Source organism: Macaca nemestrina, chromosome 15 (assembly GCF_043159975.1).
Source record: "Macaca nemestrina isolate mMacNem1 chromosome 15, mMacNem.hap1, whole genome shotgun sequence".
NCBI classification, from domain to species: Eukaryota; Metazoa; Chordata; class Mammalia; order Primates; family Cercopithecidae; genus Macaca; species Macaca nemestrina.
The window spans coordinates 20558913-20573987 of record NC_092139.1 but is presented as its reverse complement, the minus strand read 5'-3'; the positions used below and the strand labels follow the sequence as shown (position 1 = coordinate 20573987).

Below are 15075 nucleotides of genomic sequence, written 5' to 3'. Positions count from 1 at the left end.
GGGTCTGCTTCTGTATTTCCTCAATGGTAAATAAATTAAAACACAGTATTTATAGTAATGGAAGTATAGGTGTATTAAGGAACTTTTCTGAAGTTCTTATGAATGTTTAGGGCAGACTTTGTGACAGCAAAGGCATTATGGGCTTTCTTTGGGCTCACCTGGTTATGCCTTGGTAGAAGATGCGACCTGGAACCAATGACTTGACATTTCTGAGCCTCGCCTTTCTCATCTGTGAAAAATGATGATTGTGCAGATGAAATGAGATGATGCATGTAAGGGGCTCAGGTTGATAAATGGTTGCTGTGCCATTGTTTATATTCTTACCATATTATCATGACCTTATGGCTAGGAGCACAGACTCTGGAGCCAGACTGCCTATGTTCACATCAGCCTCAACACCTACCAGCTCGATGACCTTGGGCAAGGTCACTTAGCCTCTCTGTGCCTCAGTTTCCTTCTCTGTAAAATGAAGCTAATAGGACTATTGTGAGAGCTAAATGGGCTGATAGTTGTAAAGCTCTTAGAACAGTGCCTGGGCATACAGTAAGTGCTATGTAAGTGTCTGTTAAATAGATCATAGTCTGTTCCCTCTACCCTTCGAGGCCCTTCAGGGGAAAAGTTAGAAGATAACAGCTTCAACGCGAGACAAGTAATTTCCAGACACTAATTTCTAAAGGAACAGATCTCTAGAATCCCAGTTAAGAGGTATTTGCCCCTTAGAAGACCGAGAAGCAGGAAAGCGTTGATGATGGTGGAATCTTTGGCAGGTGCCTGGCCCCACACGCTGATCTGTTTGGGGGGCACGACCTACTTCCTCGGGTTCCTTCCATCCTTGCAGGGAGACTGACACTGAGGGCTGGCGGCTTTTCTGGCGCGGGCCAAGGGCGGGCCAGGGGGAGGAGAAGGAAGGAGCTCCCGGGATCCCCTTGCCCCCTCCCCCAACTGCCCGGTGAGTAATGACATTCACGGAGCGGGGAGGGAGGGAGGAGAGGGGCAGGCTCTGCGAGGCCATGTGATGCTGGGCGAGAGAGAGCCGCCGCGCCGGAGCCTCCTTCTTTCCTGCCTCTGATTCCGGGCTGTCATGGCGACCCCCAACAATCTGACCCCCACCAACTGCAGCTGGTGGCCCATCTCCGCACTGGAGAGCGATGCGGCCAAACCGGCGGAGGCCCCCGACGCTCCCGAGGCGGCCAGCCCCGCCCATTGGCCCAGGGAGAGCCTGGTTCTGTACCACTGGACCCAGTCCTTCAGCTCACAGAAGGTAGAACCGGGCCGGGAGCCGCCTGCGCCGGTGGCCGGGAGGCTTGGGGAGGGGAGCCCCAGGGCTTGAGGGATCTGACGGCAGCGAAAGACTGGAGGGGGAAACCTGGGGTCTGGGGGTCCCGGAGGTCGGGGGACGCGGGTGTTCCTTCCAGGGCTGCTCACCTGGGAGGCGACAGGCCCTGCCTGGGCCCCAGGAGCACAGTTCTCAATTTTAGGAGCATCCACTCTGCCTCTTTCCCTCCCAGAAACAGCAGGTCTGTCGGGGTGCGGGGCGCGGGCGGGTGGGGGGGGTGCTGAGAAAAGAGACAAAGGCGAGGGGAAGAGAATGGGCACTGCTGGGAAGACGGCCTGGTGGGGTGGGAGGTGCTGCTGCTGCAGGGAGGGAGAAGAAGCGCTTCCTGGGGTCCAGCCCCGGTAGCCCCCTCTCAGTCCCTCCCTGCACGCTGCCTTCCCGGACACTGCAGCCCCCCAGGTCACAGCTCCTCTGCCCCTCTGTCTGCGGGCCTTCTTCTGGCTGGGGTTTGGAGGATCTGTCCCCAGTCGTCGCCCACCCCCCACTCCGTGTCTTGGACTGAGAAGGAAGGAGTTAAACTATCCCCTCACACCAGCTCGGCTCAGCCCATCAGGTCTCTGTTTTGCTCTTAAAGGCACAGAGTGGCTTCAGCCCCTAAAATGCTTCTAGGACCTAGGGGAGCTGAGGGGCAGTTGGAAATCCAATCTTATGCTGGATTCTCAGGGTTCCCGCTTCCTGGGGGTGAGGCAGTGAACTGCACCCCTCAGACAGGGGCGCCTCTAGGGGCGCAATCTCCCATCCTAGGCGGTTGTCCCGTCTCTGGGCCACGGATTCAGCACCATGGCCAGGGCCCAGAGGCAGGTCCTGCCGGGGCCTAAGCGGCACCACTGCCTGACACTCTGACTCCTGTTCTTCCTGGAAGATCCTTTTGTTCCACTCGCTTCTTTTTCCAGATGGAAAAACAGATTCCATGAAGAAAAAGGGCCTTGAAACCCAAAGACTTGGGTTTGAGTCTTGGTCCAGGCTCATTTCATCATCTGGAAAGCGGGATAGTGATAATAACAATAGCTACTTCCAATCCCAACCCCTTCTCAGGGTTGCCGATAGCGTTGTTGAAGAAGGGGTATAACTTAGGAACTTAGTGTTATAAACTGGGACTACTCAAACTTGAGCGTGCATTAGAATCCCTGGATGATCCTGCTTAAAACTCAGACTGCTGGATTCTACCCCAACGATCCTGATTCAGTGGGTCTGGAATGGGGTCCAAGATGCTGCTTTTCCAACGAGTGACCAAGTGATGCTGATGAAGCTGGTCCACCAATCATATTATCCACTGACTCACTGTGGCTGTGGACAGGTCCCTTTGCCTTTCCAAAGCCTCAGATTTATAATCTGTAAAATGGGGTGAATGCAGTAACTTCCTCGGAGGGCTATTGTGAGAGTGAAATGTGATATGATGCACAAAAAGTACTGATGGCAGTGCCTGGCGAGGGGTCAAGACTGTTGATAATGAGTGTTATGATTTTTTTTTTTTTTTTTTTTTTTGAGACAGAGTCTTGCTCTGTTACCCAGGCTGGAGTGTAGTGACACGATCTCGGCTCACTGCAACCTCTGCCTCCTGGGTTTAAGTGATTCTCCTCTCTCAGCCTCCTGAGTAGCTGGGACTACAGGCACACACCACCACACCCAGCTAAATTTTTTGTATTTTTGGTAGAGATGGGGTTTCACCATGTTTGCCAGGCTGGTCTCGAACTGCTGATCTCAAGTGATCCACCCGCTTTGGCCTCCCAAAGTGCTAGGATTACAGGCATGAACCACCACGTGCTGCCATTATGATGTTATTAAAGCACTAGGTAAAGGAGGGGTCAGAGTTAATCAAGGTCATACTGGAGTCACCCACAAATTCTGCACATGCTTGCACATGCCATGTCTCGTGCAAGGAGCCTGGGGATGGGGGCTTTGGAGATGAATCAGACTGCCCTTCAGATTCTAGAACCTCCTTCCACCTAGAACATCAGGAAGTGGGCCCCAGCAGCTGGGACCAGAGGGGGGCAGGGAGGTGGCATCTCCCATAACCATATCATGAGGGAGCCTCCTGTTCTTTGCCCCATGAAATATTTCCTATGTAGCCTGAGCTCAGGGCTGAGGTGGCCCCTGAGTCAGGATGAGACCATCTGCTGCAGCCCCACTTTGGACCAAGTCTCTGGCCAAGCTAACCTGGGCATCTTTCTGTCTCCCATACCAGGGCCTTCCCCCTACCCAGGGGTCCATGGTGGATTCTAGAAGCAGTGTAGCTTGGCAGAAAGGGCATGGGCTCTGCAGTCATATAGTCCTGGGTTCTATTTTCATCTTGGCTACTTACTGGCTGAATGACCTTGGACAAGTCACTTTACCTCTCTGTGCCTCAATGTCCTTATCCGGAAAAGGGGATTTTACATCCTACACTGCAGAATTCCTTTAGAAGACATAGGCATATGTTCTGCCTGGTATGTAGTAGGAGCGGAGCAGGTGAGTTTGCTTCCTTCTCTCCAATCTTGAAGAGCCTTAATTATATAAAGAGGGCAGTCCCCCATTGTCAAGCATCTAAATAGCCTGTCTTTAATGGCACATGAAATGTTAATGGAGAAAAATAGCCCACCTCTAGGAGTGATGGTGGCTCCATTGGGCATCTGGAGATCATTCCAGATGCAGAGGACAAGAGGACAGTGTGTGGGTCCAGGACCCAGACTCTATGACCAGACTGCCCAGCTTCCATCTCAGCTCTACCACTGACCAGCTGGGTAATCCAGTGCAAGCTGCTTAACCTCTCATGCCCCAGTTATCCACACCTGTAAATTGAGAATATTAATGGTGCCTCCCCAACAGGGTCGTTGTAAGGATTCTGCAAATGTATCCATGTCAATCTCCTAGAACAGCACGTGGCACATAGAAAGTGCTCAGTTAAGTGCTGGGTGCTGTTATAAAGGCATGGATTTTGGAATCAGCCAGACATGTGGTCAAACCCCAACTCTGCCATTCCCAGCTATGTGACTTTGTGCAAGTATCTTCTTTATCTCTCTAAGGCAGCTTTCTCATATATTTGGGGGAGAGGGTTGGGGAGATTGAGTGATATCATGCATGTTCACACACTTAGCACAATGCTTTAAATAATAGCCTGTTAATAGTGAGCTTTCAAGCACTATCATAGGTCATGATTTGGGGCCACAGGGTTTGAAGGAGGCTCTAAATGCCTAAGATCAATGTTAGGATGCTTCTGAGGCTATTCCTGCCCCCAGCCTCCTCATCCTTTGTGGGGAAGAGTAAGGTCAGGAGGGCCAGAAATGCAGGGAGTCAGACTAAGGTTCTAGCGCTGCCAGTCCCACTAACTGGCTGTGTGACCTAACCCTCTCTGGTCCTCAGTTTTCTCAGAGGGAAATGAAGCAGATGTTTGATACAGCCTGCCTCCCTCCTCCTTCCCCAGGCAGGAAGAACTGCCCTACCTCTCGGTGCCCCCTGCCTTTGGGGCATCCATCTGTCCTCCTACCTGCCACTTTTCAAAAACCAAGATTGCTACTTCCTAGCTGTGTGACTGGGCAAGTTACTTACAATCTCTATGCCTGTTTCCTCTTCTTAAAAGTGAGGGTACTGGGAGGTACTAGTACCAATCTCATTGGAATTCATAGGGATTAAGATCTAATGCGTGTAAAGCTCTACAATAGTGCCTGGCACAGAGGAGATGCTAATAAGAGTTGGCTGCTGTTACTGCTGTTATTTCCACCAGAGTGAGTCTCTGAGGATTGTCCTTGGCTCCCTTCAGCAAGCCTGGTTCATGGTTCCTTTACTGCCTCCTCTCAGGGTCTGCGCTGTCTTGGATGTACCTCTGGAGGGCCCCCGGCCCAGCCTTCAGCTCCCAGGGGCAAGAGACCCAAGTCTGGGGCCTCCCAGAGGCCAGTTCTGACACCCAGGCATGGCAGGAGAGAAGCCAGGGGTGAAGGATGAAGCAAGGGGTGAAGGATGAAGGGTCTCTCTCCCACCCTGCCCTTGCCTTTCAAACTCTTAGGGCTGGTCCTCCAACTTGTCCATGCTGCACTTGACCATTACCACCTCCCTTCACCTAAGAGGATCCCCACAGAGGAAAGCTGATGGGGACAGTAACAAGACACATCCTCCTGCTTCTCTGCTCAGAAGCCTGCTGTGGCTCCCCAGGTCCCTCCAGGAAAACTCCAGAGTCCTCACAATGGCCTCAGGCCCTCCTGCAGGGTCCTAACCTTACTTGAGTCAAGACCTAAGTTGGGGGAAGCGTATGGGCCCTTCTCAGAATAATGTTTTTAATTGAATAAAATAAAATGCATAGGATTTTTAGAACGAAAACCAATCGTATTGAAGTATGGCATTATATAATAATATTTACGTTTCTGTATTAACCCCTTATATAACACGGTCTGGTGGCTGGTCTCATAACAACTGTCATGTTGGAGTCGTGATGAATGCGCATGATATTTTGAGGCAACTGCAACAACTGTGAAGTGATGAAAATATCTGATTGCTAGTGGTGACAATATTGCAGGCACTGCTAAACGCTACCCTACTTTATCGCCTACATTCATAATTGAAGAAAATGCTAACTGTCAGTTTGAGATTACTGAAAATAAACATGTAATTTTCCCATCCTAGTTCAAGGAGTCTCTGAATTAATTCATGGACCCCTTGGCCTGGGAGTGTGAATTAAAAGATCCTATGTACAACCCGGCCAGGTGTGGTGGCTCACACCTGTAATCCCAGCACTGTGGGAGGCCAAGGCAGGCAGATCATCTGATGTCAGGAGTTCAAGACCAGTCTGGCCAACAGGTGAAACCCTGTCTCTCCTAAAAATATAGGCTGCGTGTGGTGACTCACGCCTGTAATCCCAGCACTTTGGGAAGCCAAGGCGGGCGGATCACCTGAGGTTAGGAGTTTGAGACCAGCCTGACCAACATGGTGAAATCCCGTCTCTACTAAAAATACCAAAATTAGCTGGGCATGGTGGTACGCATCTGTGATCCCAGCTACTCGGGAGGCTGAGACAAGAGAATCGCTTGAACCCGGGAGGCGGAGGTTGCAGTCAGCTGAGATTGCACCACTGCAGTCCAGCCTGGGTAACAAGAGTGAAACTCCAGCTCAAAACAAACAAACAAAAAACAAAAATTAGCCAGGTATGGTGGCACATGCCTGTAGTCCCAGCTGCTTGGGAGGCTGAGGCAGGAAAATTGCTTGAACCCGGGAGGCGGAGGTTGCAGTGAACTAATATTGCACCACTGAACTCCAGCCTGGACAACAGAATAAGACCCTGTCTCAAAAAAAAAAAAAAGATCCTGTGTGCAACCCTTTCTGCTTCTACCCTCCTTGTCTATTCCTGACTGCCCTGCCCCAGACACACTGGCTTCCTTGCTGTCTTTTGAGTATGTCCAACATGCTTAGAGCCTTAACACTGGCTGTTCCCTCTGGCTGAAGCTCTCTTCCCCAGGTCCCGGTGTGGACCACTCCCTCACTTCCTTCAAGCCTTTGCTCAAGTGCCACCTTCTTGAGACGCCTGCCCTAATAGACCACCTTAATTAAAATTGCTACCTTTCTCCCCTGATACCCTGGTACCCAGATTCCCCTTCCCTGCTCTATTTTCTCTTTTTTCGGAAGCACTCACCATCTTTTGACAGACCAAATTGCTTATCATCTGCCTGCCCCCACTAACATGTCAGTTCCCTGAGAGCAGGGATCATCGTTTTGTTCACTGCTGAGTTTCCAACAAGACCTGGCACATAGTAGGCAGGCAAGAAACAAGTGGTGAAAAGTGATGGATTTGCAAGCTGTAAAGTGTTATGTTAAAAAGCCATTTGACCCTGTAAATCTAAAACTGCTCTAAAAATAAGACCTATTAATTTTTTTAAAAAAAGAATTTGAAATAAGCTGAGGTCAGAGATGCTAAGTGTCTTTTACAAAGTCACACCGCAACTACATGACTAGGCAGAGACACCAACCCAGCCCATCACATAAACAAGGGCCTGGGTGAGGAGCAGCAGAGCCTGACCATGACAACGAGGCACTGTGGGTGATTTTCAGGCACCCACAGGGAAGCTCGTTTACCCAGAGATGGTTGATGTCTGATCACACTAAGTGATGACCACCTAGCTCTTGTCCAGCCTTCAGGGGGCAGAGATGGCAGATGGCCTTGGTAGCTGAATGCCCTTCCCTTAGGCTTGGCTTCCTCTCTGGGTCCCCCTCCTCCACAGGGTGACACATGGCTGTGGCCTGTAGCTCTGCTAAAGGTAAAAGTCTCCTTGGCTGCCTGCCAGGGTGACCCCAAAGCAGCGCCAAGCAGGATTATCAGGCCTCTAAAGATAGTCCCCTCCCCAAATAGCAGCCCTATCTGACAGCTTCAAGGGAGACCCAGGGCAGGTCATGGGAGCGGCCCCTGGAGGCAGGTGCCCTGCCAAGATGGAAGGCCAACTGTCTGGCCCTACCAAGGGCAAAGGCCTGGTTTGGGCTGTTTCCACCCATTCGGAGGTCCCACCCTGGCCTGGAGGATGGAGGGCCAGGTAAAGACAAGAGACGGGGGCTCTCTGCTCCAGCCAAACTCCAGTCTCCACTACTCTGGGCTTCTCCAGGGCACAGGTCGCCTATGAGCTCAAATATACACATGCATACATGCTCCCACGCATGCACACTCACACTGACACAGGCACACACATGGCACACACTCATATGTGCACACATGGGCACTCTCACATCCACACTCACACAGTCCTTGAATACTCACACTTACTCATACACTTATCCATGCACACCCACACTCACGCACACGCAGACACGCACACACATTTGCTCACTCATACACACGCACTCACACACTCAGACCCAAACAGATGCTGCCCCCGGGCTGCTCACTCTCTGCAACAGTTTTTCCCCCTCTCTCAGACAGAATCAGAAGCTCTCTCCCACTGCCGAGGAGGGAGGCACAGCCAGCCCTGTCTCCTGCCTCCTGCGAGGTTGTGAATGTAGCAGTGTCGGCTTGCAGCAGGGCTGCGGGGCACTCCGTGAACACTGAATCCAGCCCCCTTGTTTTGTTGATGAGAAAAGGGAGGCTCAGAAAGGGGCAGCGATAGCTCTAAGGTCACACAGCATTGCTATGGCATATCCAAGATGAGGACTTGAGTCCCTGCCTCCTAGCTCAGGGTTTCTACCTGCACCATGCGCCCCACCTATAGGACCTGCTCTTGACTAATGGAGCAAAGAAGTCTGTGAATGAATGTTGGGTGTTTCAGGGTAAGTTACCTTTCCCTTCCCATGATCCACTAAACAGGAAGAGGTGTTTATGTTCACTGTGAGGGTGGGGCATGAAGTACTCTAGGACGCACCAGGGTGTGTGCGTGGTGTGTGTGTGTAATAAGTGATGCTAGAACTCATGTATTAAGCTTCTATGCTGGGGCTGTCTCCACAACACCCCACTTCAACCTCACACTTGCATTCCTCACTTCACAGAAGCTAGAAATCAGAAAGAGCAAGTGACTTGCTCAAGGTCACAGAGCAAATAAGCAGTAGAGCTTATTCCAAGTCAAAGTCTGTCTGCCTCCAAAACCTGCCCTCATACCAGCAGCTAAGACACATTATCGCTACTGTGTTCCAGGCACCATTCCACAGGGACTAATGCACTTAATCCTCACAACAGGCCTCCGAGGCAATTACTATAGGACTTCCACCGGATAAGAGGAGAAACTGAGGCACAAAGAAGTAAAGTTGGCCAGGCATGGTGGCTCACGCCTGTAATCCCAGCACTTTGGGGGGTCAAGGCAGGTAGCTCGCTTGAGGTCAGGAGTTCAAGACCAGCCTGGCCAATATGGTGACACCCCATCTATACTAAAAATACAAAAATTAGCCAGGTGTGGTGGCACTCTCCTGTAATCCCAGCTTCTCGGGAGGCTGAGGCAGGAGAACTGCTTGAACCCAGGAGGCAGAGGTTGCAGTGAGCTAAGATTGCACCATTGCACTCCAGCCAGAGCAACAGAGGGAGACTCTGTCTCAAAAAAAAAAAAAAAAAAAAAAAAAGTGAGGATACTTGTAAAGCCAAGTCATCTAGCAAATAAGTGTAAAGCTGGGATTTGAACCGACGCCATGCAGGTTCTGCCCATGACGCCACTTAACTTGTGTCAAGTTCTGGATGCTTAACTTGTTCCAAGAACCACCATCTCAGCTGTGGGTGGAGACACTGATACTCAAGGGGAATGGGCCTTTCCTCTTTTGGGGATACCCTCCCACTCCCCTGGACCAGAGTGGAAGGTGGGGAGGAAAGCGTAAGAATGGGGCCACTTGCCATCTTGCCAGTGGATCTTGGACAAGTCCATCCTTCCTTCTGAGTCTCAGTCCACAGGCAGGGGGCAATAGGACTAGGTGATCTCTAACCGTCTTCTAGCTCAGAAATATTGGGCTGGGTCAGGAGCATGCCCCAGCCTCAAGGCTCTCGGCAGCTTCTACTAGCTCAAGTGTTTGTCTGGGACCCCCTAGAAACGTAAAGACTCAGGAAGGGGCAGGCCCAGAACTCCCTGGAAGGAGCTCTCAGGGCAGAGAGCACTGGTTTGGGAGTCAAGAACCTTGCTTCCAGTTTTAAGTCTGCTGCTGAATTGCTTTGTGACTTTGGGTAGAATACTTGCCCTCTCTGGGCTTTAGTTTTCTCATCAAAAAAAATCTACCCCGCTGTAGGGGCTATTGTGAGTTTCCAACCAGGCAACCAGATGAGAAGGTGTTTGGGGGAAATAAAGGGCTCGACTAATGTTGGCAAATTACTTTTCCCCTCACTTATTATCCCAAATAATTTGAGGAATTTAGCTATTGATTATGATAATGATAAGAGTTTCTGGCCAGGCACGGTGGCTAACACCTGTAATCCCAGCAGTTTGGGAGGCCGAGGTGGCCAGATCACTTGAGGGCAGGAGTTCAAGACTAGCCTGACCAACATGGGAAAACCCTGTCCCTACTAAAAATACAAAAATTAGCTGGGCGTAGGGGTGGGAGCCTGTAGTCTCAGCTACTCGGGAGGCTGAGGCAGGAGAATCGCTTGAGCCCAGGAGGCAGAGGTTGCCGAGAGCTGAGATTGTGCCACTGCACTCCAGCCTGGGCAATAGAGCGAGACTGTGTCTCAAAAAATGAAAAAAACAAACAAACAAAAAAGAGTTTCTGTGAATTTCCTGGCCAGATCCACTCCTGGGGCCAGGCTGAGTGTTCAACTGTGATAACGATGATCACGAATTGAGTGCCAAGCATTTGTCCCAGACACTGGGTTGGTACTGTCAATACTCTCATTTTTAAAATAAGAAAACTGAGGCTCAGAAAGTTTAAGGACTTTGCCCACATTCACACAGCCAGGAATCCTATCCAGGTGTGTCCAGCTGTCAAATCCAGCCCCTTAGCCACCGGGCCGCACTGCCCTTTGTCCCCCAAGCAGAACTGCGTTCCTCCCTCCACCAGGCACCTGCCCCTGGGAGATATCCCCCCAAACCCAGGTGCCCAAGAACGGGCTGAAAGCAATTGTGTCCCCTCCTGTGTGTGACCTCTGACCTCCCTCCCCGCACACCCCCGCCCCACCTGGGCAGAGTGTCCCCTGTGTCCGCCCGCCTTCCCCGCTCTGACCCTGGCGCCTGCAGGTGCGGCTGGTGATCGCCGAGAAGGGCCTGGTGTGCGAGGAGCGGGACGTGAGCCTGCCGCAGAGCGAGCACAAGGAGCCGTGGTTCATGCGGCTCAACCTGGGCGAGGAGGTGCCCGTCATCATCCACCGCGACAACATCATCAGTGACTATGACCAGATCATTGACTATGTGGAGCGCACCTTCACAGGAGGTACGGCTGCCTCCCCAGCCAGGGGCCCACTCCATACCACAGATCCCCAGGGGCCCCCACAGGCTCAGACAGGGTCCCAGAAATTTGGGAAGCCTGGGAAATTCACTGGAGCCATGGGCAAGTCCCAGTCTCCCCAAAAAGGATCCACAGAGCCACAGGCAGGGTTCAGATGCCCCCAAGAGTCCCAGAGCCACAGGCGTGGCTACTGATCCATAAGGACCCCAGAGACCTCCCCCTCCTCTGGTACTGTAAGGGCACAACCCAGATACCACCCCCACCAGGAGTGGTGGGGCTATAGCCCTTTCCCCCGAGCTCTGGAGTCACAGGCACGGCCCCTTCAGCATGAGTGGCTCCAGACCACCCTCTAGGTCCCCACAGACAGGGTCCAGATCTCCCAGGGGTTCCAGAGCAAGGGCAGGGCCCAGCTCCCTCTGAAATATAGAATCCCTAGAAACCCGTAGGAACCTGAAGACATGGTCCCAAATACCCCAGAACCCTGAAACAGAGGAGGTCCCAGACACCCCAGAACCCTGCAGATAGGGGAGGGCCCAGGTACCCCAGAACCCCGTGGATAGGGGTGGGCCCAGGCACTCCACAACCCCGCAGACAGGGGAGCTCCCAGACACCCCAAAACCCCACAGACAGGGGAGGGTCCTGATACCCCAAAACCCTGCAGACAAGGGAGCGCCCAGATACCCCAGAACCTCACAGAGCCCCCCATCCTCTCCCCACTCAGGCCCTCATCAGGCTCAGGAACTCACTGCCCATTACAGAGGCTCAGACAGACATTGGGAGGGCATCAGGGCCCAGACATGCACTGTTTTAAAAGAATGTGAATTGGTTGCCAACGTTTAAAAGTCAAGGGGACCCAAGCACTGAACACCCAGGTTGCAGCTTCTCTTAAATCCCGCAACACTGGGGCCTAGGCGCTCGCCAGGCAGCAAGTCTGGAGCTGAGAGGCGCTAACCCTCAGGGACGGCTTGGCAGAGCCCAGTGAGGAGAGATGACCGGGCCACCATTAGGACCCCTGTCTGCCAGCAGCCAAGCCCGAGCGTGGGTGGCCCGGGGCCTCTGGGCAGAGACATCTTGGGGCTCAGGGATGCCGGGGGCAGGTGGCCGGGGCAGATGCCCCTCTGGCTGCCCTGCCCAGCCCCTGGCGGTGCCCACAGAGCACGTGGTGGCCCTGATGCCCGAGGTGGGCAGCCCACAGCATGCGCGGGTGCTGCAGTACCGGGAGCTGCTGGACGCGCTGCCCATGGACGCCTACACACACGGCTGCATCCTGCACCCCGAGCTCACCACCGACTCCATGATTCCCAAGTACGCCACGGCGGAGATCCGCAGTGAGTGCAGGGGCGGCGAGACGGCCCCTCCGCTTCCCCCATTCCCTGCCACTCCTTTCTTCCAAAGGAAGTCCTCCCCCTCCCAGGCCTTTCTCTGTCCTCCCCTTCCTCCTCCTTCTCTCCCTCTTGCGTTCTCCATTTGTCCCTGCCTCTCTCTGAGTGCTCGGGGTTGGTTTCTGACTCTGCTGATCTCTCTCTCACACTCTTGCTCTTTCTCTCTGTGCCTCTTGCTTGCCATCCCCTTCACCTCCGACTTCCCAGCCTTCCATTGCATTCACCCAGTTTCTAACAGAATATGTCTCTCTTCCTGTCTGCCAGTCTCACACCCATCCCCCTCCCCTGCCCCCTACTCTTGTCCTGCCCTCCCATACAGAGACTATGCGGCTGTTTGACCCCACAAGGTTTGTTTTCCCCGCACGAGTTTCAGCCTTAGATAGTCAGGGCTGTGCTCGGTGGCCAAGGGCACTGAGTGACCTCAGGGTTAGGATTACCAAGGAAGGCTGCCCAGATGTGACAAGGCCCCCAGTGGGGTCTCGGATTGAAGGTCACCCATGAGCATGTCCTGTACTAATGGCCAGCCTGGACATGCTCACAGCCTGTCCTTTTGTATCTGACACCCAGTGAATGGATGTTGGATTAAATCAGATAATCCCTCAGCAACTGTTTACAGACTACGATCTAGGCTTTGAACAAACACCATGGGGTCCTACAGCCAAAAGACACCTGAAGATTCTCAGTAGATAATAGGTGCTCAGTAAATGGTCATGTCATCCTCCTCAAAGGAACGTGGCTAATGTTCAAAGGCAGGGTTGAGGCGGTGTTAAGTTGTCCCTTGTCCCTGTCCCTTGAGAACCACTGTCATTGAACAAGACTCAGAATATTTTTTTTCTTCTTTTCTTTTTTTTTTTTTTTTTTTTTTTGTGAGACAGGGTCTCCCACTCTCATCCAGGCTGGAGTACAGTGGCACAATCTTGACTCATTGCAACCTCCTCCTCCCAGTCTCAAGTGATTCTCCCACCTCAGCCTCCCAAGTAGCTGGGACCACAGGCACATGCTGCCACGCCTGGCTAATTGTTTTGTATTTTTGGTAGAGATGAGGTTTTGCCATATTGCCCATGCTGGTCTTGAACGCCTGACCTCAGGTGATCTGCCCGCCTTAACCTCCCAAAGTGCTGGAATTACAGGCATGAGCCACTGTATGTGACCAAGACTCAGGATTGACCTATACATCTGGCTCCCAGCGACAGCCCCCTCAACAACATTTATGAGGCCCTGGGCAGGGGACTGGGGACAAACAGAAATAGATACAGCTTCTGCCATCCCAGGGTCAAGTTCCATGGAAGAAAAGACAAGTCACCAGGCAATTACAGTGCAGGACTAAGTGAGTTTGAACAAGCTCTCAGGAGGGCAGCCTGGCGCTCTATGTCAAACATGAAAAAGCCCACATCTTGGAGATTACCCTGCAGTTACACTTGAACACATGCACCAAGAAGTATGAGCAAAGGTATTCACTGCAGCGTAGTTGGCAAGAGCAAGAATATTGCTGGAAATAACCCAGCTGTCACGAATTGGGAACTGGGTAAATAAGTTATGGGTACTTCCATACAATGGAATACTGTGCAGATGTTTTTAAAAATTAATAGGTGTATGGAATGCTCCCTAAGATATATTAGTGAGTGGAAAAAAGTGAAGGGCAAAAAAAGAAAAAAAAAAACATCTAGTGTGCTATCATTAGTACTCAGAAGGGGGTTAAATGGACACACAGGTGCTTGCACTGCAAGGAGTATTTCTGGAAGGATACACAGAAGCTGCCAATAGTTTGTGTCTTTGGGGAGTAGAACTAAGAGACTGCAGCTGCAGAGGACAGAAATTTACTTTTAGAGTGCATTCTTCAATATTGTTTGAATTTCAACAATATACATGTATAACCTGCTCAAAAATAAATTCATTTAAAAATAATTAATCTGGTGCCCATCAGTGTTATGAGCAGGAGATCAGGGAGGTTGTGGACATACACGATGTCCACCCCAGCCTCTGAGCCACAGAAGCCTTCCAAAATGCAGCAGCAACCGAGGATGTGTAGCAGGTAGAAGGGGAGGAAGAGGGAGAATTCTTTCACATTCTGGAGTAGGACAGGGTGTGTTGTGTTTGGGGAATGGAGGAAGTTCAGGGTGGTGCAAGTGTAACCCAAGGTGGGGTGGAAATGGTCGTGGTGCGTGTCTGGGGACAAGGGTCTGGCAGAATTTGAATTTTGTCCAAAGAGCAGTGGAGACACGGTGATGGGAAGTGATGTGGTCAGATCTGCATTTTATGAAGATCTCTCCTCTGAGGGAAGAATGAACGGGGCAGGCCCTGGCTGTTGGTAGGCAGGGGCCTGGCCGAGGGCTGGAGGCAGTCCCCAAGGGCTTCTGGGAGTTGGGGGCACTCCCTCAATCTTGCCCTGAGCCAGAGCAGACCCAGCCCACTCCCTCCCTCCCCCTCATTCTCTGAGGAGGCAGAGAGGATCTCAGGACTCCAGTCCAGCTGGGCGATGAGGGGTGGGAGGTCCCAGAGTGCAGAAGGAGTAGAAGCCAGCCTGCAGCGACCCCTTAATCAGTCTCAGATCTTCTCTTGGGC

The 15075-nt window shown here is 52.1% G+C and overlaps 1 protein-coding gene across 9 annotated transcripts in view; it reads left to right on the top strand.

Moving 5' to 3' along the window:
• The window catches only part of LOC105496395 (ganglioside induced differentiation associated protein 1 like 1), a 63758-nt gene that overhangs the window by 30721 nt on the left and 17962 nt on the right, over nt 1–15075 (top strand). For 7 of the 9 annotated variants that reach the window (XM_071079256.1, XM_071079257.1, XM_071079254.1 and 4 more), the window contains 2 exons: nt 10924–11116; nt 12286–12459. In XM_071079256.1, coding sequence (XP_070935357.1) covers nt 10924–11116; nt 12286–12459 — 367 coding nt within the window. Of the gene's footprint in view, nt 1–834; nt 950–1012; nt 1262–10923; nt 11117–12285; nt 12460–15075 lie in introns of those variants that run through there. The other 2 variants (XM_071079259.1, XM_011766779.2) reach the window with 2 other exon arrangements.